The 22,977-nt window shown below is 39.1% G+C and overlaps 2 protein-coding genes across 2 annotated transcripts; one reads left to right on the top strand and one right to left on the bottom strand.

The window, feature by feature from the left end:
* Positions 1 to 592: 592 nt before the first annotated feature.
* Positions 593 to 10,760, bottom strand: cdk8 (cyclin dependent kinase 8). The gene is made up of 13 exons (XM_028434273.1): positions 10,307 to 10,760; positions 7,036 to 7,111; positions 6,742 to 6,852; positions 6,138 to 6,278; positions 4,974 to 5,031; positions 4,767 to 4,898; positions 4,536 to 4,679; positions 3,900 to 3,969; positions 3,688 to 3,760; positions 3,463 to 3,560; positions 3,284 to 3,362; positions 1,707 to 1,865; positions 593 to 1,635 (listed from the first exon to the last, which is right to left on the bottom strand). The coding sequence occupies exons 1-13, from the start codon at positions 10,432 to 10,434 to the stop codon at positions 1,510 to 1,512; spliced, it is 1,395 nt and encodes a 464-aa protein (XP_028290074.1). The 5' UTR covers positions 10,435 to 10,760; the 3' UTR covers positions 593 to 1,509.
* A 1,936-nt stretch (positions 10,761 to 12,696) lies between these two features.
* rnf6 (ring finger protein (C3H2C3 type) 6) lies at positions 12,697 to 21,700 on the top strand. The gene is made up of 4 exons (XM_028434272.1): positions 12,697 to 12,816; positions 16,944 to 17,099; positions 17,222 to 17,386; positions 18,263 to 21,700. Exons 2-4 carry the CDS (start codon positions 16,958 to 16,960, stop codon positions 20,113 to 20,115), a joined length of 2,160 nt encoding a protein of 719 aa, XP_028290073.1. The 5' UTR covers positions 12,697 to 12,816; positions 16,944 to 16,957; the 3' UTR covers positions 20,116 to 21,700.
* The last annotated feature ends 1,277 nt before the right edge of the window (positions 21,701 to 22,977 follow it).

Below are 22,977 nucleotides of genomic sequence, written 5' to 3'. Positions count from 1 at the left end.
TTTAATGACCGTGGCAAAATGTGGGTCTCGGGGTGAGACCAGTTGAGAACCTCTAAAACAAATGTGGGGAACTGGTGACCCGGGGGCCACTTCTGGCCCTAGGTATTTTGTGTGGTCCCCCAAAACATGAACGTACAAAAGGACAAAAAACAAACAAAACAAAAAAAAAAACCCAAAATATACTCCCAAAAAAACAATAGACCCCCAAAAGAGACAAAAATAACAGAACAATGTACAAAAACCATAATTGAAATTCCCAACAATTACTCCAAAAAACATACAAAATTACCTAAAAGACCACCAAAAAAAAAAAAAATATATATATATATATATACTGTATATATATATGTACAAAAACGAATTAAACAAGAAATACAGACAAAACCCTTTGTTTTCTGTATTAATTCTTTGATAATGTGGCCCTTAGATCAGAAAACTACATTTTTGTGGCCCCCGCTGTCATAAAAGTTGCCCGTCTCTGCCCTATAGGATACTGTTCCACGTGGTTTATTAATAGAATGTAAGTCTTAGGGGAAAAACTCAAATTTAGCGCAAATAGTAGACAAAGAGATATTTCAGAACATCAACAGTCTCAATGTTTCGACTTTTATTGTCAGGATACTTGCTTCATGTAAAATATTTCGGTACAATACAGTACAACATATGTTCCACCTGTCATCCCTCCATGCGATTGGTTGTTTTTTGTCATCACATTGTGAGGCTAAAGCTCACAACATGCACACATACATACATACAGTACATACAGCAGCAGCAGCAGCAGCAGCAGCGCCACTGTGGCCATGAGTACAAACCCATAAAAGCAAATTAAATATAAACTCCTAAAATCTGTGTAACTGGGTTTGTCCTTTTTTAACCAAAATTTTTTTTAAAAAAACAACAAAAAACTAATTAGGACTGTTATGGGGGCTCCACATCTTCTCTGCATGCTTCACAGCAGCTCAACTCAGTCCGTAGAGGGTCACACACACAAAATAAAGGGACAGACAGACAAACAGGAGGACAGACAGTCAGACTCGGTCCACGCTGGCAGTCACATAGCAGCTTTCAGTCTCATCCAAGCTTCAACGGGAGGAGGTGATTGGCTGGAGACGGTGTGAAGGAGAGGAAGGGAGGAGATGACACCACCACAGATTAAGACAAAGTCCCCTGAACCGAGCCACCTCCTCCTCTCGAGCTGGTTTTTTGATTACGTCCGAGTTACACGCACAGGTAGAATGAAATCACAGTATCTTCTCACCTTGTGTTACACCTATCAGATTTGGCTCTACCGCAGCGTTTCCAATACTGTGGTTAACATGTGTGATCAGTTGTCTTTGAGGCCTGACGCACTACTGCAGAGAGATGCCCTCTGGTGCACAGAGGAGGGGGTGATGGAGCGCGTGACGTCCCCTCGTCCCTTAGTACATTCGATCAGACGGGTGTAGCAGAGGGCTGTGTGTGCGTGCGTGTGTTAATGAATGTGTGTGTGTGTGAGTGATGAGCATTTTGTCAGTAGCGGTGGGACTGGTGGGAGTACTGGGGCGGCTGCTGGGAGGTAGAGGAATATCCCATGCTGCTTTGGGGCAGTGATGTGCTTGGTCCAGGGTTCTGGTAGGCAGCATGTGGATTGGAGCGCTGCAGGAGACACAGATCGGTTAAAAGCCTTGAACCAACAGTGACGGTTGGAAAATGACCGCTGAACACACCTGGTAGTCTGAGGTCATTATGAGGCCACCTGAGGTAGTGGTGGGCGGGACAACTCGCACCTTTTTCAGAGGCGGGCCCTGGGCGTGGCTGTTGTCTGGGTTGCCAGTGTGCCCCGCCCCATTTGTGTGGTTGTTTCCCTGTTGCTGCTGCTGGTTCTTCTAAGGACGCACACAGAAAAAAACAGCATTCTTTTAGTCCATAGAGTTCTATGGGAAGTGATGCATTCAGGATCATTTAGAAACTTCTTCAGTCAAAATGACAACTTGGGTTGCTCTAAAAATCAGTAAAAGTTAAAGGCTATGTAAACCTCTTTTGTTTACAGAAATTTGATAAACAAAATCCAGGACCAAAAAAATCTGTGACCACAGGGAGCGACAGTACCAACTCTGCTGTTTTGTAGATGGCATGAAGAAGACTACCGTTTTTTTTTTTTTTTTTTTTTTTAGAGCAACCCAAAGCAGCACAAGTTGTCATTTTGAGAGAAAAAGCTGCTAAATGATCCTGAATGCTTCACCTCCCATAGAACTCAATGGTCTGAAAGGGGTGTAGTCCCAGTTTTAAAAGTTAATAAAACAAATATGGTTCAAAATAATCCGTTTTGTTAGGCATAAATCTAATAAGGACATATCAAAAATTTTAGGCCACGTTTGTAAAAACAGTGGAGGATCCCTTTAAACACTTTAAGGATTTTATTTTATACAGTAGGAGTATAGTTTCTTAACTTATACCTGATAAATAATGTCACAAACCTGATTTTTCAGGACTTTTTCCCTCAAAATGTATTCCTGTTCAAAACTACCATGACAAATGTTTAAAGGATTTCAACCCAATTAATGACAGTAAAAGCACTTGATGCAAATGTAAGAAAAATAACAAAAAAAAAAAAAACATACCAAAAAAGATATAGAATTTACCCATGTAATTAACATTTTTTGCTAATATGCATAAAAGTTACTTTGAGGCATTGGTAGGTTTTTGTGTTGCGTTTAATGAAAACATTACAATTGAGGGGAAAAAAAAGTCCCTGTAAACGAATTTGCTAGTGTCATACTAGGGTTTCTTTTTTGAGGACAAATATTCGAATTGACAATGCATTAAATTAAATTTGATAATTTGCAATTCATTAAAATATGTCAAATAGTACTTAAAAAAAGCCACCAGGTATTTGTAGTATAGAGAAATATTCATTATTCATTCATTAATGTAATCAAAGTTTAAATCCTGCATCTAAGAGTAAACTGGCACCCTTGGTATTTTTAATCAAGACTGCCATTAAAGATTTAGACAGATTTTTTTTATTTTTAATTCAAGATAAACTAACAAAAAAAAAAAATATCCATAGAGTTCTGTTCATTTAAGTACAATTTTTTGTCAAATTAGGTTTAGTTTTCAACGGGTGACTTTTGTGCTATCCATTGCATTTTTCCACTCTTTAATAAATCAACACACATTTTTATGATTGAGTACCAGAGGAAGCCACTCTGACAATAAACTACACCTACTTTTGTTCAGAGTATCACTTTTATCAAACCGTTCCTAACCCTATGACCCTAAAGTGACAGTATGGAGGTTTTACTTTGTCTGCCTTGTCCTCTGGCTCCTCTTCAGTCAGGAACTCCCTCTTTGGATAAGGAATCTGACAACCTGCAAATACACTGAGCGAGAAGAGGAGAAAGAAGTCTGTTTATAAAGATTTCTCTGGCTTATACAACCTTTTGTATTATATACACACCCTGTACGTGCGTGGTAACTTACTCAGAGGTGGGCAAAGGCTCTTCTAAAAAGTAGGGATCTTGCATCGCCTGCTCGGATGTGATTCTACGGATGGGGTCCATGGTCAGAAGCTTTTGCAGCTGTAATCAATGACACACCACATAACATGAAGCTTAAACAGGACTGCAACTGCACCCACCAATGGAATGTCAAGGATTTACAATGATTATTCATATTTGCATCAGATTTGGAAACCTGAACACTCACCAAGTGGAATGCTTTGCTGTCGGGTTTCACTTTATGTTTTTCCATGTACTTTATAAGGCTGCAATTTGTGTATCTGGGAAAGCGAAAGAGGAGAGCAGATTAGTTTGTTTGCTTTGGAACAACGATAAAGTATCACTGAGTTAAGACTTGATTACAGAAGAACTGTGCAGAACATTCTCTGCCTGTTGCACGGCGATGCTCTGCAGACTCACGTGTTCCTCCTGAAGTCTTTCATCAGTGTGGAGTGTTCTGGCATCTTTTTGATGTCCTCCCAATCTTTATCTGTAAAAACCAAAGGATTAAGGCATGACACAATCTCTGCCCCTTTTCCAAAAACAGATTATTCTACTTTTAAAGTCAGGATTATGCTTTTTATTTTTCTCACTGTAAAAACATTATTTCCTCACAGTGAGTTTGTACCTCAAAAACAGGGTTAGCAGATTAAGATCTGCTTTTATATAAGTTGTAATTAGTGATCCGAATATAATTTTAAACGTTCACATTTACCTCTAAGCTATTATGTAAAAATAGAAAAAAAGCAGCAAACATTGCAAAGAGATTGTAAAATACTCCCTGAGTATCTCAGTAACAAAAAAAATAAAAATGTGGAAAAGGAGCAGGAGAAGCTTCACTGAACTGGAAATTATAGGCTGAAATGGAGCCCTGCAAGCAAAGGTTTCTCTGGTTGCAACTTGGATTATTTCAACATGCTTGAGGACTGATTTACGGAGACCACAGACCACATCATATACAACCTCGGAGGGAAAATAATCTTCCAGAGCACGCCTACATTTTATGGACCTCAAATTAAAGAGTTAATCAATGAAAAGCTTCCTTTAAATCCTCACCTGCAGGGAAGCCCATGACATTAAAGATGCGGTCCAATTGGTCATGGTGGTAAGGGTTACTGGTTTTGATATCTTCCTGGCGACAATGAAATATTGGCTCAGACGTCAGCAGCTCTGCAAATATGCAGCCAATCGCCCAGATGTCTATAAAAACACACACGGTAAAAGCACTAGCATTAGCCGTCGCTCTGTATCTGTAAAGACACGAGGACGCACAGAAAACACACTCACCGATGGCTTTGGTGTAATGCCGAGCCCCCAGCAGCAGTTCAGGCGCTCTGTACCAAAAGGTGACCACCACGGGGTCGAGATCGGCTAAAGGCTTCAGTGGTGAATTGAAGAGACGTGCAAACCCCATGTCAGCTGCACAGCACACAGGTTGATTACCAACATAACCCCAAAACATCAGCAGGGATTAAGATTTACTACCGTACTTACCGATCTTTACTCTACCCCTCTCTGGACCCTCACCCATCACTAAAATGTTAGCTGGTTTCTGACAGAGACAAAGGAAAAGGCTCTCATTAAAAAAAAAAAAAAAGTGCCTCCATTGTTTTCATAGATTTGTATGTTTTAGTTTTTTTTTATTGTTATTATTGTGTTTATTGTATTATACAATAAACCTTATAATCCTGACCTCCAGTGGACAAAAACGTCAATGCATCGAAAAAGTGTGATTTTAATTTAGGACTTCCAGGTCCTGATTACAAATAAAACTTTTCTAAGTATTTCTTTCACAATGTATGATCCTCATTTTAGTACAATGGGTCTATCCTACCATGACACGACAAAAAAGTTCAAATTAATGTATTTCAAACTGTAAAAATTAGGTTAATTATTCATTTGCAATATTTTTGGTTCACAAATAATAATTTGTAAAGTAATTTACCTGACAGACGAGGACCCTCTACTGCAGGGGTGTCAAACCCATTTTAGTTCTGGTACCAAATACAAAGCAGTTTGATCTCAAGAGAGCCGCAGATTAAGAGCAGGGAAAAGAAATATAAATTTCATTGTGCCTATAGTTTTTAAAACGAGTCCCTGCAGGATTTTCAATTAAAAAATTCCTTGATTTTGTGACTAATTTAATGGAATTTTTGGGAGAAATCTCAGGATATTGAGTTATTTTCACAATTTGGAGTTGAAAATCACTGCAGCTATGTGCTATAGGCACAGGACAATGGTGAGCCCTGCTAATATTGTAGAATTTAATTCCTTTTGTGAAGTTGAGATAGTTAAAATTAAATTATTTGGTAATTTACCCAATGATTCATGATTTCATTGTCATTTTTACTTTCTCCTGCGGGCCGAAATAGGTACTCTAAAGGGTCGGATTTGGTCCACGGGCCTTGAGTTTGGACTCTAATGGGTCTGATTCTGCCTGTGGGTCATATATTTGACCCTAGAGTTAAATTAAAGACCATTAGTCATATCTGAAACTATTTTAAGGCTGAAGTTGACTGTCAATAGTGATGCACTCGATTTTTTAATTTAATGTCTGTAATAAATATGCATTATATGTAACAACAAACACTGCTGCAGACTTCATCTGAACACATGCTAACAATCACGCTCTAGTACATCGCCCCATAATCATCTTACAAGGTCTCTATGGAGGACCCAGTTGGCGTGAAGGTAATGGATCCCATCCAGAATCTGGTAGAGCAGAGACTTGACCATCCCTCTCGGCAGCTGAAGAGGCTTCTTGTTGGCCTTTGATGCTCTGTGGAACTTAATAATGTGCTGTGGGAAAAACAAAAACCAGAGTGAGAAGCCATGAGTAAAAGCTTGGGCATATGAAATGCATCGTTCAGTAAGTGACTACGTTTCACCATCACGCTCATATTTAGTCTTTGATTTGTCACAGATTGGTCAAAACATTTAGTGATTTGTATGATTGGGCAGCAGCTCAGCCTCCAAACATCTACAGTCGTCTCACTATTGGCTCAGTCCAGGTTTTCCTGTTAATATTAAGCGAGCACGAGCCAGGAGCCAAAACGTGTTTAGCTTTGGATGGCATCACTTCAGAAGTGCGGGTAGGGTGGGGCTAAACTGTGAGAGGGCAACACATCCTTGGTTTGTAGTTCGACTTTAAACACCAATATGCCTCCTCATTTATCCTAGAATATTACAAAAACGTCTCATGGTGTTTAAATATTTGTGTCATGCAACTCCACTACTTTGTGGCTCCGATTGGAGTTTTTACCCAGAGATCGTGCTCGGCGTAGTCAAACAGCAGCCACACTTTACGGTCTGCGTGTGACAGGAAAACCTTCTGCAGCGAGATGACATTAGGGTGCTTCAGCTCCCGCAGCAGCTGGAACAAAGAAACCCAGGAGATGGTCATGGAACAATAAAATCTACACCAGTAAATGTTTTACAACAGGAAAACACATTCACATACATGTGGGATTTAAATGTGAGTGTGTTTTTTTTTGTTGTTTTTACAGGTGATCACAGCCTTAAATACATATATTAGGATTGATCAAGTAGCTCTTACTGCAATTTCTCTGCAGGCGGACATGGAGATACCAGTGCCTTCAATCTGCTTGAGAGCGTAGTCCTTATCATCCTTCCTACAAACACACACATACGCATACACCATCAACACCGACCAGTCCAGGACGGAGTGTGATCCCCCTGAGGGACGTCCACACACAAACATAAAGAGACAGGGACCTGGCGCTCCAGCAGCTGGCAGGGAGACTCAGAGAAAAGGCCAGATTGGTGTAATCTAGCTCACCTCTGAGGATAAAAACAAAAGAGGGGGGGGGGGGGGGGATCTGGCCTTGTCTGGAAGCTGCTAAGAGACAAACACACAGAGGACTCAGGGTCGGCTGCTGTCTCTTCAATTAATTGAGATTCATCCGCTCCTGCGTCATCATTGGTCAAAATTAGAGGTGTCCGATCTGATATTGATATCGGTCCGATATCAGCCAGAAAACGAATATCGGATTTTACCAGATTGCATCTAAAATCTCCAATATATATTATATTTATTCAATTGTAGAATACTGTAGATATCATGTTGAAGGTTAAAATGTATGTAACCAATTGGTTAATAATAAATGGGTTAGTTTTTCTCATGTTGCTGACTATTGTTCTCTGTTTGAGTAACATCACTTGATCAAGCCTTTTCTAACATTCCACACTACAAAATAAGTAATAAAAGTATGTATGATCCGTGTTGCTATTAAATCAAATCAATATTGGTATCGACAAATACGCAAGGCTGCGATATCAGCATCTTATCGGAATTGAAAAAGTTGTATCGGGACACCCCTGGCTCATAGTCCCATATATACAACCTTTCCCAGTGTTTACAAAAAACTGAAAATCTATTTTTTTTATATATATCATCATATTATCAATGTTCGCCCTGTAATGGAGCGGAGCTGTGTCCAGGGTAGGGCTGGGTTAATATACTGAGATTCAAGATAAATAGAGATTTCTCTTTTGGCAATAGGGGTGGGAACCTCTGGGTACCTCACGATACGCGATACAAAGCTCACTATAACGATTATCTGACGATATGACGATACTGCGATTATCGATATATTGGTCATAAATCAATCTATGATAATCTATGACATTACAAGAAAAAAAAAGATTAGGTGAAAATTTTTTTTTTTTTTTATTTTATCTCGCTGAAAGACAATAAATTGAAAAAGTGTCCTATGAACAGTGACACTATTTTAGTGCAACATTTCTGTAAATAAGTGTCAACATACCAATGTATACAAATAAGTATCTCCAATAGTGCTTTCTGTAAACAAAAAATAGGGTCTTTCTTACCAGTGACACCATTATAGTGTAATATTTTAGTAAACAATATATTGGTTCCTTCAACCAACAGTCACAAAATTCCAGAATTGTTTTTCTGGTCTGACTTTATTTTAAGTAAAAATATCGAGACTCATATCGTATATCGTCATTCTGAGAAAAAATATCAAGATGTGACTTCTGGTCCATATCACCCAGCCCTAGTCCAAGGTGTACCCCCTTTATTGAACAAATATAACCAAATGGAGTTGTATAAGCAATAAATAACGACATAAATGAATGAAGGTTAATTGTGTTTGACCCTCAGGCACTGTGTGTGTGTGAGATTCCTGATCATGTAATGTTCTAAACCTGAGCTATGGGCCTTTGTCGTCCAAACTCTGACATATTCTTTTAATTATTTGGAACAGAAACATGCAGCTTATTATTATGCTCCGTTTCTCCATCGTTTTCAGACATATTTTAGGCAGAATTTTATGATCTGTGGGTATGAAAGATAATGCGCAAGAAACTTTAAAAAAATAAATAAATAATAAAATGCATGTTTTGGAAAGCATCTATCTCTGTGTCACTCCTTTTAAATAATACATAACACTGCAACACATGTTGAATTAATGAAATAAAAAATTAAGTATGATAAATTGGTAACAAATGCTTAATAATGCATTGATTATATATGGAAAGGTTTTCTGGATAATGGTTACCGTAATCACATTTTTTGGATCGATAGGGAATGATAGAGGCCTTGTTATATAACCAGTCTTACCTATGTAGTTTATTATTTTATATATATATATATTCACTTTTCTGAGCCCGAATACATAAACATGCACAAGCTAAAAACGGGATTTCCTGCATTTAACATGAATAATAGAAGTGTAGCAATTATTTCAAATAAATGAGAGTAGAAACATTGCCATACAGTAGGAAAATTGAGAATTTGTAAATTCTTTCCACTTTCCAAACATTTGTGTTGATTTCATTTTTTCTCATGTTAATGTCCCATCACATGCAGGTTTTTTGTTTTGTTTTTGTAATAAGATTATCCCATTGGAGTGAATATTTGAGTGCCTGTGATTGGATTTCTCAGGCCCTGCATTGTGTCTTCAGTCATGCAACCTTAATAAATGTGTTTTAAAGGGCTGATAAAAAATAAATTAATAAACGTGCCAGTTAGAAATTGTATTGACCATGTGGGAAATCTAAAATAAATGAGTTCCAAAGCACATTTATACTAATCACAGATGAAAACAGCAGGAGGAAAGGAAACTTTTTTGTACCATTTGCTCGCACTTCACTCAAACAGAGAGGTTTTGCTGTCACTGGGGATCAGGTTGTGGAACTCATTGGATGACAATTTAAAAACATGTCATACTATTGTTCAAATTAAACACATGACAAAAACTAAAGACATCTGAAAATGAAATATATGTTAAACTATTGACATATGTAACAAACTGAATTATTTAATAATGTAAATAAAATAAAATTTTAAAAAATCGCAGAATTCATCAGCGACCATTTACTTGGACATTCTTTTGTTAAACAAAAAGGGGCATGTATAATAAGACAACATGCACACAATGTTCACAATATAATGCTGATATTGTGAACAGGTTTACATGGAAGAATAAATTAGATTTTTTTATTGAATTATTATTTTATCATTATTAGCAGTGATACTGTCAGTAAATGGAAGGATTATTTTCTTCTCCTAGACAAAAACCTGCTGCATCATATCAATATTTCATCTGCAAAGAAGCTTGGTTATAGAATAAACTACAAGCACTGACAAAGGAATCCGATGTGTAGATCTCACCAAACACAGCATGTGATGGGTTTTTATTTTTAAACCCAAACTACAGCTGGCTCAGCTTCCTGACAGGACAAACACTGATCAGTGTGTTGGCTTATTTCTCTTTACGGATGTACATGGATCAGACAGAGGGGGGGCTCAGAGGCCTTGCTGCTGCTGGTCACCCACTCACCCATCTTTCCTTTTCGCCTTGTACACATGACCGTAAGTGCCTCTTCCCACTTTGCATCCTTCGTACTCGAACAGGTCCTCGACTCGATCTCGTTCTCCGGTCAGCTTCACTTTAAAGTCATAGTCCATTTTCCCACCGTGTCTTTCTTTCTTCGCAGAGCCGCTCGGGAGGCAACCAGGCGAGCTCGGCTCGGTTTGTAGATAAGTTGCCTTCCCCCGGCGTGGCCCGTTGATCCGCTCAGCCCAGCGTCCACATCGAGCTGTGAGGCTCGGTTTGGTGTTCCGGAGGTGCTGTTGGTTGCCCGGACTCTGTCCTGGTCCTGGCCCGGCTCTGAGACGCCTTTCTTTCTGCGCTTACTGCGTTTCTCTCAGCCGGTATATGTCCAAAGAGACGCACTTCACTCCGTAGCGATGACGCACTGACGTACGGCAATGTCGTAAAACGTCGTGAATGCATCCCCGCAGAAAAAAGAAGATAGAAAACACTACAAATCATAGTTTCTTCCCCTGATAAAATGTATGTGTTCAGTCCCAGCAAAAAAAGAAGAAAAAGAAAAAAGCCAGTCATCACTGAATACAGAACAAGAAAATATTTTTTTAAACTGCAGAAATTTAAGAAAATAAAAAATTAGTGAACACAAATGAGCAATTTCAATAAAGTGCACCATATGTCATTTGAAATGATTGATACAAAAGTGCACATCTATACAGATAACAGATCAGAAAAACAAGATAACACACAATAACTAAGAATAAAAGGAAATAGGACTAAGAAAAGGACACAACAAAGGTGAAAAAAAAAGAAAATAACAAACAGCAGGAAAACTTTTAGTGGTTTTCAAGTTTCAAGTGTTTACAGAATGAATGGTACAGTTTAACAGCTTTTTTTAATTTTTAAAATTTTTATTTTTACAAATTTTAACATTTTACAACCTAAGATTATTTTTTAGAACAATATAATACAATTTATTTTAAAGAGCACTTTTAAACAGTCGCTTACAGGTTACTTTACGAGTGAAAAGTAAAAAAAAAAAAAAATAATATATATATATATATATACTGTATACTTAAAGCTGATACCATCCAGCAGGAAAACAAAGCACGCACACACAAGCAAATCCCAAATTGCGAGAGGAAATGTTGAATTATTGTTGTGTTTTTGGCTGTACCAATCTGTTGGAGAGTGCCCTTTCCTGCAGACCTTCCCTGTATGCCTTTGCAGCTATAATCCATTTTGAGGAGCTTTTCTGTGGTTTATCCATCGCAGTGTTTACCTCCGAGTGCCGCCAACATGGCAGCCCCTCCGGGTTTATTCCCAAAACGTGACATACCTTATTGGTGGTGCAGATCTATACGAGTTGGCTCCCTCATCTTTGATCAATGACAACCCGGAGAGTCTTCCATCTATTATGTATCCTGATATCGTCAACGACCTGGTTTTCTCGCCAAGCCCATACACAGTGAAATACCTTAAATCTTATAAAAGTTTAAGATGCCTCAACCAGATGGTGTGTGGATGGGTGAGGGAGATGCAGTATCAAGTCATCAACTACAGATGTGTTCTGAAGGCCAAAGTAAGTAATGCAATAATGGTAAAAAAGGTAAGACCTTTTACCAGGAATACAATCAGAAATACAGCACATTTGAGCTCTCAATTTTAAGAACTGTGCTGCCACTGTAGCAGGCTAATAAATGTGATTTTATTAAGTCAATAATGCCACATGCAGTAGCTTGATATGAATGATATTATTATCATCACACTAGAAAATTAGTTAAGAGCCACTGCTTGGGATGTTGTCCAGATTTTTGCCTCGTAGATCCTACTTTAGTTTTGCTAGCCACAAGCGTCTCTTTTCCTCTGATATTTTTTGCCATTGTTCTCCCTGTTTTGTTATAACTTTTGGCAGTCTACAAAACTCAACATGTTTTTTCCCGGTCTGACCGATCATTACAGCCAAAAACACGGCAATAATTCACAATTTCCTCGCGAAATGCGGGATTTGATGGTGTGCGTGCGCTTTGTTTACCTGCTGAATATCGCCAATATGGTGACTTCTGGGTTGATGACGCACCGTGAAAACCCTATTAGTGTTGTGGTCAAAGTGGCAGTTTTGACAGCTATCACTGTCTCATAAAAAAATGGCATTTTATCCAAACCATGCATGTTCAGTTAAAACAAATGTTATGTCAAAGCCAATTATGTGTTAATTAATTTGGAGGTTTTTTTTTTTTATTATTATTATTATAAGCGTTTATTTGATCATGTTTTGGTCATATTTACCATAGCTAAAGTTAAATTAATCATGCTAGTGAATATATTTTAATAATGATAGTATGCGATTTAGCAATGTAAGAACATGTTATATATTTATGAGTTTATTGTGGCACATAGACAGGTCGGAACCATGTAACCTGTTGGGTTGTTCTTACCGGACGCTTTGTTGTCGCACCACTGGTCCCATCTTGGTTTGAGAGCAGAGCCAGCCGTCCATATTACAGCTGCCTTGTCAGGTACTAAACTCCTTCTATTGTCTTTGTCAACGCCGGTAAAACCACACAGAGTCCACGTTTGTCTAGTGTTTACACAGACTGTTGGTTAAAATGCTGTGACGTGTTAAACTATCAGTAGTTATTCTGGATCACAGCCACTGTCGGCTCGGCTAACGTTGACTGCTCTCCGCTAAGGTTGCTTGTGCTAACATGCTAGCAGGGGAAGCGTTGCGCATTTAAAATGGCACTTTACTCTTATGAAACGTCTACAAAATCGCTTTTTGTGTTTAGCCAGTTCTGTTGTGAACTCTTGCCGGTCATCAAAACTTATATACACTCTGATTTAAATGCTTCTGACTGCATTCTTTGTGCTTCTCAGCCGTGCGTTTACGTTGAGGAAACAAGCGTTTGGTGTGTTTTAGCCCGCCTCTGCTAAATTCTGATTGGACGCCGTTCGTGTCAGTCGGCCTTCCTCGGCCTGTGATTGGTGGGCTGTCTGGATGACAACGCTAGTTTTGTTGCTTATTGCTTCAACATGGCCTTTCGTGTTCACTGTTGTACATTGATTTAGCATTGTTCTACACTAACACTAACGATGCTAAAAGGCTTAACACTAACACAGCGGACATGAGTTTAAGGAATTGTGCTAGTCTGAGCTAAAAGAGAGCAGGGTTTCGTTAGCCTTACCCATTTTTTTCTGATGCAGTCTCCTTTCAGAAAATGGAAGGCGTTTCTCTGCTTGAGATTACTCACCACCAGGTTACTTTAGGGCCTTTAATTCATATTTGTATTCCTGCTTTAAATGAGCTAGAATTGTGTTAAACATGTTTTATAAAAACATTTTTGCTCTAAACTGTTATAGGGTATCTGTACTAGTCATTTATAGAATATTAAATGTATTTACTGCATTACCAAGAAGCATATGTGCAGATTTATAAGAAGAAAGAACATATTTAAAGCCCCTATTTTTATTTCAACAATTATATATCTTTAAATACAACCTTTTGGGTAACAGCCATGTTTAACCAGATGTGAGTCGTTGGATTTCGGTGCAGTGTTTACATTTACATTCCTTTGATTTTTCTCTTTTATTTAGGGTTTTTTTTCATGCTTTATTCATGCTTTATTTATTACTACGGACAACACAAGGATTTGTGTTGGAGCTGCTTTTGAGTACTCCAAAATTGTTTTTGCAAACTTTTGCAGTGCATTGAAGCAGCCACAGCCGGCAGTCTACTGCACTGTTTGTTTTAAAGCTTTACGATCTATTCAGTCATCATCTCATACACTCAGTTAATATGAGTTTTTATCTTCACTGGTCCCCTGATATGATTCATACCATCTGAGCAATGATTCACAACTACAGATGTGTTGCCTCAGAATTGTTGAAGGCAGGGCAAGTGTTAAATAATGTCAATATTAATACATGGGGGTATTATTTATAGCATTAAATTAATTTCCAATTTCTCAGAGAAGCCCAGTGAGCAGACTGCACAGATTTGTGTATAAAACAGGTATTCAGTGAAGATATCTCATTACTAAACAGTTGCAGATAACTTGAATTAATGTCTAGTGCTCAGGTTAAACTCAAATCCATATTTGTTATCTTTTTGTTTTATGTACAGCAGATACAGAAGAAGCACCTAAGACTTATGTATTAGTCATCAGAGGCAGGTTAATGTGACTGTTTATCTGTAGTTTTACATTTCAGAGCTTAAAAACACCTTTTTTACTCATTTTAACCACATGCAGTATCATGTGTGCACAGAGCTGCTAAACAAGGTTGGGTTGAACATCTGTTGGGACTTCTGGGAACAAGTTCACTTTAGTTTATATTTGTGAGGTCGTGGGGTTAGATAAAGTGGATTACCATGACCAGATGATCCCAAAGTAGTAGAAGATGGCTCTAAATGAGTTGACAGCTTGCAGTGAAGTGTTGATCAGAAGATCTTTAGTTTTTGAATTGAGATGAACATTATACACTAAGAATTACAACCCCATGCATGAAGCATTTCCCCAGTAAGGACTGGGTCATTGTGTAGGCCTATAAACAGTAGTAATAGATTTTCCTGGTTTTGTGGACATTACCAGATCAGCTCTCTCACACATGTGTGAGTAAGTACGTACTTCTCTAGTCTGTACATCCCTGAAGTAGATAGTGTACTTACGCAATGCAGCTGCCTTCATCTCTGATCAGTTATCTGACAGACTTACAGACACTTGCTCCATCTCTTTTTGGATCAGTTCCTTCAGGGGAACTGTGGTCATCATTATAGTAAAAGAAGTTAACTCGGAGATAGGACACTCAGGAAGTACATTATAAGAAAAGAAATGAATGCGAATCCCCAAAAATGTACTTTTGTTATTTATTTTTGTCCACTGCTCCTCCTCCTCCTGCATCCACTCCTCCCTCAGCCTGAGAAAAACAGCATACAATTTTACATTTACTTTTATGATGATAGAGCAGTGTGCCACCAGTTGCCTGTACAATGAGCCCTGAAAACTCAGCATTCCACCCACAAACTTAAATGATAACTAACTCTGTGGTCCAAATTGAGTTCACCGTACATAATTTACTGGAGATGCCATTCCCCATCTGGGTGAGATGGCAAGAAGGTGGAGTTATGATACAATATGTGATCCTGTCTCTTTTAAATGAATAAAATTGCATACTCTTCATGTAGGAAACATTTTGAGGTGATAACACTTAAAAAGTATGAAACACCTGCTGGAGTATAAGATAATACTCTTTGTTAAAAGCTGAGACATAGATTTATCCTGTATGAAAGCATTGACCTCTGCTCCATCAAGTTGCATCTTTCAGATGTAGACAAGTGTGATGATGATGCTACAGCAAATCCTGATTATTGTTTTCTGCTTTGCTTGTGCAGTTATTCTTACTGTTGTACAACCTTCAACAAAAACAGTAGACACCGTCTTTTTTTGTCCCAGTCACTTTATGGAGTTTATAGTTGTGTAGCGTGAAAATTGTGACGTCTTTATCAAACACGATGACACACATTAAAGCAAGCATCAATTAACAATTAGGCGTGGACTTGACAACATTTTGGTTTTAAAGCACTCTGTGGTGTGGGATGTAAACACCAGCACAAATCATTGACTACAACAATTGAGGTATTGAGTTTCTTTGTAGCAACTGGTTAGCAGTTTAACTCCTCTGTTGTATATGATTATGTTTAGTCTTTAAGAAGAAGCCTTTAAAACAGCTGTACTGTAAAATGTTTAAGATATTATTACAATGCAGTCTAACTTATTTCGATGATAAATGGTGAATACATATTATATGTACAGTGCTTTATTTACCAGTGAAGTAGTCACCTATTCACACTAGGAGTGGGAAAAATAATCGATGCATCATCATTCAGACATAGTAATTGATAATCATTCAATACATTACCAATAATCATTTATTTAAATGGTAAGTTACAAGAAATACTATAGAAGGATATTTTAATGGAGTAACTGATGTATTAAAAGCACTATAGTACTAACTAAAGCTGCTTATTTAGTGTATATATAATCATATCATTTAGTGCAGGCCTTTTTGTTATTGTATAAGTTACAAGCAAGGATGCTATACTTTGAATGCAATTGCTATGTTTTTAAAAACAGCAAATCATTCGTGGTCATAATGAGAAGAAATTCTATGAAAAAGTGCATCGATTCAGAATCTAATCGCTATAATCGTAATCAAATCATTAGGTGTCTAAAGATTCCCACCCCTAATTCACACTAACATTCACACACCAGTGAGACAGAGCTGTAATTAGGAGTAGGGCTGCAGTAAACAAATAAAGTGTTATATCAGTATTCATGCAATTATGATTTGGCTTATGTTACTTTTTTTTTTTTTAATTGTTTTTCATATATTTTCTTATATTTATTATTGAAACACTGTCAAAGTCTTTGCGTTAGTTTTAATACAACTTTTGCCTAACATTATTTAAAATGAGTTAAGCACTTTTTTTGTGTTCCTTTTGTGAGTAGCATTGAAGGTTTCAAACTGAAACCAAACCTGTTCATTTACCTTCTCTTGCAGTAGCTGGTATTGCTTTGTTGTAGTACTCGCTGTAACTTAGTTTTTCTTCTTGCTGGTAGTGACTAATTTCTCACTCATCCATTTCCAGCACATTTTACAGCGATGGAGCCTCCTGGTGGAGGAGATGAGCGACGGAGGCAAGCAGAGCGCCTCCGGCGAGAGGAGGCATACTATCACTTTATTAATGATTTAAGTGAAGAAGAGTACCGCCTTATGAGAGATGGCAATTTACTAGGAACCCCTGGTAAGGAAGTTCCATGCATTATGTTATGAACTTGTCACACAAGTATTTCAGCTGTTAAGGTTTGTCTTGACTCATGACACCCATTGGCAGCTCAAAGAGTCATGTGTCTGTGTGTTTCCCAGGAGAGGTGACTGCTGAGGAGCTCCAGCAGCGTTTGGATGGAGCAAAAGAGCGCGTGTCCTCTCAGCCCGATGCTGAGCAGCGTGTGCAGATGGCTGAAGCTGGAGAGCAGCAGAGCAGCAGTGGTGAAGGGGAAGAAAGAGGACCTGCAGTGAGACGAGGAACAGGTAGGAATAATGATGTTTTGTCACATTCTTTAAAGCAGAACTAAGTATTTTTTTCACCTTAATAAATCCTTCTCGTAGTCACTGTGAGGGTAATACAAGTGTTTATGGGGTGATTGGGGGGTCTTTCATCACCCCTGGTGTCTCTGGCCAGAAAACAGCACTTGCAACTTTCCTGCCTCTGACCCGGTTGCAAGACGTGCTGCTTTACGGCAGCCCAATAAAAACACAGTCGTCGCGGCAACAAGAAGGCACACGCACTCGCAACCCAACACTCCATCAGGCAGCACACACACAAATATCCATCCATCTTTCTATCTATCTATCCATCCATCCATTTTCAGAGCCGCTTTGTCAGCACACACACATTTCGTATTACTCCCACATCATTCATTTATTGTACTTGTCTCTCTTCCTCATACTGTTCACATGGTCACATGGGACTATATGTATGAAAGCACCCTTAGTGTCACTGTTGTATTAGGATTTTTCAGCGATCGGTTGCTACCGTCTTGGGAGAGCAAAGTTGCGCACGTAGCTGTGAGGTGGGGCAGGCGGCGGGGGGTGAGGATTGTTTACGACAGTGACATAACCAAAAGGGACCTTTAAGGAGAGCGCTAAGCGCAAGTTTAGTTCTGCTTTAATGTGGAGAAAGTGTTTTTTCTGTTGGTTTCTTTTGGCATAAATTACGAAAAGAGCCTAATCAGCTGTGACAGTCTAGCGCATCATATTTGAATGTTTTAAATGGTTTTAAAACACTCACTAAATAATAATAAAAGTAATCTAAACATTGATATCTTATTTAAAAGTTTATTTTTGTTGTTTTTTTATAACCTTTTTCAACATATTTTGAATAGTTTTGTCTTTGTCTTTTCACAGGAGCAGCAGAAGGAGGAGCATCAGAGAGTTCAAACGGTGACTCGTTACTGGAGTGGCTCAACACTTTCAGGCGCACCGGAAACGCCACGCGTAGTGGGCAAAGTGGAAACCAGACATGGCGTGCAGTCAGTCGGACCAACCCAAACAGTGGAGAGTTTCGATTTAGCCTGGAGATCAACATCAACCATGATCAGCCTGAGCCGGGGGAGCACAACGACTCGACAGAAACTGCAGAGCGGCCACCCAGTGCTCCAAACACGGCCACCTCTTCTGTGCTCACCTCTTCCTCATTTTCAACTTCCCGGCTTTCAGCTACTTCAAGACCCACGCCCTATCCGTCTCCCCGCCCAGCTATCAGTAGGAGGATGCAGACTCGGCGCATGCGCAGCAGCTCGACCGCACTGCCTTTGAGCACCCAGGTTCTTCCTCCACCGGTGGTCCCTCAGAGGAGAAGTGCAAATTCTCATTCGTTAGCATCTGATTTAAATGCTAATGTTCCTCCTCCTGATCAAAGCACACCCCTGCGACACCAGGCTATGCATGTAGAGGTGGCGCAAGAGCGAAATGATGCGTCTGTGTCTACAGACTGTCCTAGAGTTTCGCCGCAGTTGGAGTCAGCAATCCCAGCAGCAGCAACACACGAGCCACGGGGCAGCAGGACTCGATCACGTGGTCGTGTACGCAGAGTTGCTGCCTTGACTGGGGTTTCCTCTCGTGCGTCAAGGCGTAGTCGGTCCCCTTTGCACAGAACACCTGTTCCCAGTGCCAGTCCTCCATCGAACAGTGTTGTTAGTACTCCTCCCATCCCAACCATTGAGCCAGGCAGCAGCACAACCTCTGCAGTGTCCGTGGAGACTGGAGAAGCTGGGACGGGAGAACCTGTCGTCCAAACAGAACGAGCTGTAGAAACGGTAGAACAGGAGGGCGAGTCACATGGAACAGGAACAGGGAGTTCAGCAGTGCGTCGCCACCCAACCATCATGTTGGACCTGCAGGTGAGAAGAATTCGACCGGGTGAGAACCGGGACCGGGACAGCATCGCCAGCAGAACACGGTCTCGTGCCAGAGTGGCTGAGAACACGGTGACATTTGAAAGTGACAGCGGTGGCTTCAGACGCACCATCTCCCGCTCTGAGCGAGCTGGTATCCGCACCTACGTGAGCACTATCAGGATTCCACTTCGACGAATCAGTGAAACAGGCCTGGGAGAACCAAACTCCACTGCTCTAAGGTCCATTCTGCGCCAGATCATGACTGGATTCGGGGAGCTTAGTTCGTTAATGGAAACTGAGGCTGATTCTGAAAGTATTGCACCCAACCATGCAGACGCTAGTGGTACAAATAGTAATGCTAACCTTGTTGGGCGCTTACATACAGTTGAAAGCCCACCTGCTCAGCTGAGTGGAGGCAATGTTGTTCAGGAGAGGATGGAGATGGTGGGGATTCAGGAGGAGCCAGGAGCTCAGGCCAGGCTCGTTGCAGGAGCCGTGAACTCCACAGACAGCAGAGCCACCAGCAGGGACACCAACAACCTGGTGGAGAATGGGACCCTGCCCATCCTGCGGCTAGCGCACTTCTTCTTACTTAACGATGAGGAGGATGACGAACACCCTCGAGGTCTGACCAAAGAGCAGATTGACAATCTATCCACACGAACCTATGACCAGGCCAGTGTGGAGGGAGAGGTCGGCCGTGCGTGCAGCGTTTGTATCAACGAGTACACTCAAGGCAACAAGCTACGCCGACTGCCCTGTTCTCATGAGTTTCACATTCACTGCATTGATCGCTGGCTCTCTGAAAACAACACCTGTCCCATCTGCAGGCAGCCCATACTGGCAGCACATCATGACTGACCCGTTAGCTCTCAGAAAATAAAGGTTTTCAAAGGCTAGCTGGACTTGATGGATGAACCTATGCTTGTTGTACATATCGGTTTCATCTGCTAAATTCTTTGGAAATAATACATTTGATGAAGAAGGTTGAACCAAGTGTGGTTTTGAAAAAAAAACTTTAAATGCAGAGGGTTAACTAAACTAAACTTTATTTTTTTAGACCTTTTGTTTTTAGCATTTTCTCCATCCTGCAACTCTGTTAACTGTTGAGTCAACTCCAGCTGCTTAATACTCACTTTAACCCTTTGACGTCTGATCTCTGTGATATCTTTGTCACAACTGGACATGGAAAAAACAAACTTAGACTGAACTTCAGTATCAGCTGTAAATAACTCACAACTGCTTGTATTTTAAGGGAATTTAAAGTTATTCTGGACACGATGTCTGTTTAGGGTGGTAATGGGATAAAAAGCCTTGAGTCCTTTTTTTTTTTTTTTTTTTTTTTTTTTTTAAAACAACTATTTTAACTTGGATTCATGAATTTTAAGCTGTCCCTTCACAGTGGGTTGAAAAATGTAGGGCTGGTTTTGTAGGAGCTAATTTTCCTTTTCTTTTTTAAAGCTTCACTGTGTACTTGTGGAAGGTTTCTAGATGCTCGTTTGTGTAGGATTCACTAAAGTCATGCACTAAAACCAGCTGCTTTGAGCATGTGAGCGTCACAATTTAAAGGCCGAAGGCTTGTGATAATCAGGACTTCAACCAAGTGCAATACACACAAGGAAAAGACAGTATTGTTTTTTTGTTTTTGCTGTTCATTGTTTACATTGTAATGCCTGGTTATCATTTCCAGTTAAAAACTAAAATTGTGCTAATTCTGACACCTGCGTTTGCTCTCGATTCCTGCTGCTGTTTTTTCAGACTGGATCAGCTTGATACAGAAGAAATAAGAAAGTTACTTTTTGAAATGTTTTTTGTAATTCTTCTATTCAGCGTCTCACACAGGACAAACGTTGATGCTTACAGGACATGTTTCCATTTTACTCTGTACGTTTTCTGCTTCTTCGTTCACACATTGTATTCAGGTGTCGTCGCAGTAGAATAATAATTTTCTTCTTGGGTCTATTTGGGTTGTTTTATAAAGCAACAATAATCACATTTCTAGAGCAGGTGGATGATAAGTCAGCCACCAAATCGGTATGGTCTCATTAGTCTAACATTTTCAGCACATAGGAAATATTACATGCCTTCAATGACACATGTCACCAACAAAACTGGGTGTGATGCACTGCTGTGTGCAATTATGTGACAGTGTCAGGTGGAGCAGGGTTCCTGTGAAGGGGAAGACCAGTTTCTGAAGAAACCTGGTTCTTTTAAAAGCATCTGCTCAATGATTGTCCACCTTTTGAAGAGGACAACGAGTACGGAAGTTTGATATTTATTCTGTTCCTATTTAATGAGATGGAAATCAACATTTGAAATATAAAAGCTGTTATGTTAAAATGTGAGTAAATAAAAGAGCTATGCCATTGTATTTATGTGATGACACGAGGATACTTTGTTTTGTTTTCTCTGCTCCTTAACATTGGAATAAAATGCTGCTTTGTAATGCCTGATAATGTGAGGAATGTGGTATGAATGAATGTGTGATCAATCATACAGTTATAATTGACACTTTTATGAGGGTTCTGCCACGTTATTGGTGTGAAAAATAAAGTATAAATGAAAGTTGAATTAAACCTTTATAAACATTTTAATTTAAAATAAAACGTACGCACACAAGAAAATGTAATAACACGCTCTCTACAAACAAACAAAAATAACCCGCAGTTAACGCATCAAGACCCTACCACACTTTACAAAACTGGTAAACATTACATGTAATAGATCTTAAATACTGCATCACCCATTTCATGTATGTACACAAGCTTTTTATGTGTTTTATACAACTATAAAGTGTCAGTATCGACCATAAATGATGCGTCAGACACAGCTGATGCATGCCTCAATAGATGAACACCAGGAATACAAGGATAATTTAGGTTTTTGTCAGATTCCTTTAAAGTGATTCAGGAAATCCAGAATTAATGGAAATGACAGGGATTGATTTTGTCCACCTGGGGGAGCAGATCTCATTCCCTTCCTTAAAAGCCATTCACTCTGGATTTCTTGTCAAAAACCTAAAATATCTTTGTATTCAACTCATTGTGCGGAGTGTCACTGATAGAACAAGTGATTTTATAGGTGATGTGGTCCTTCAAAGTTGAAATTTTACATTTAAAAACAAAACATTACATATGAATTATTTTTAGGACAATCTTGTATAAATAAGCCCAAAGACTGAAAAAGTTGTGTGGGGTTTATTTTTGTTAAAATTCAGTGGCACTTTTTGGGGAAAAACACAATGAACGAATTAAAGTTTTTGAAACATTGTTCGTATATCATTTTTGTATATATATATATATATATATATATATATATAGCTTGTGTATCAAAATACTAGTTTTAAGAGTTGCTGCTTTTACTTCTCAGAAGAACATGTAAAGCTCAGTTAGATGGATTTCTGAGTGCACATATTGTGCAGCTGTTTGTTAATAAATATCCCTGTGTGGCATTTTGCATCAACAAATTTAACCCAGAATTGTCCTTCTGGTCAGACTTTATTTGAAAAAAAATTTCTAGATTTATATTGTATATCACCATTTTGAGAAAATATATTAAGATATGAGTTTTGGTCCATATTACCCAGCCCTAGTAGGAATGTTCACAGCATTTCAATGTTAATAAAGGTCGACCTACCTGAATATAATCACATAATTGTATTTAGTAAGTGGTTGACAAGTGGCTATTTTGGATTTCTTGTACATGTTAAAATATAAGGGATAC

This window comes from Gouania willdenowi, chromosome 20 (assembly GCF_900634775.1).
Source record: "Gouania willdenowi chromosome 20, fGouWil2.1, whole genome shotgun sequence".
NCBI lineage: Eukaryota > Metazoa > Chordata > Actinopteri > Blenniiformes > Gobiesocidae > Gouania > Gouania willdenowi.
The sequence above is the reverse complement of the archived record's forward strand: the minus strand, read 5'-3'. Positions and strand labels throughout refer to the sequence as shown.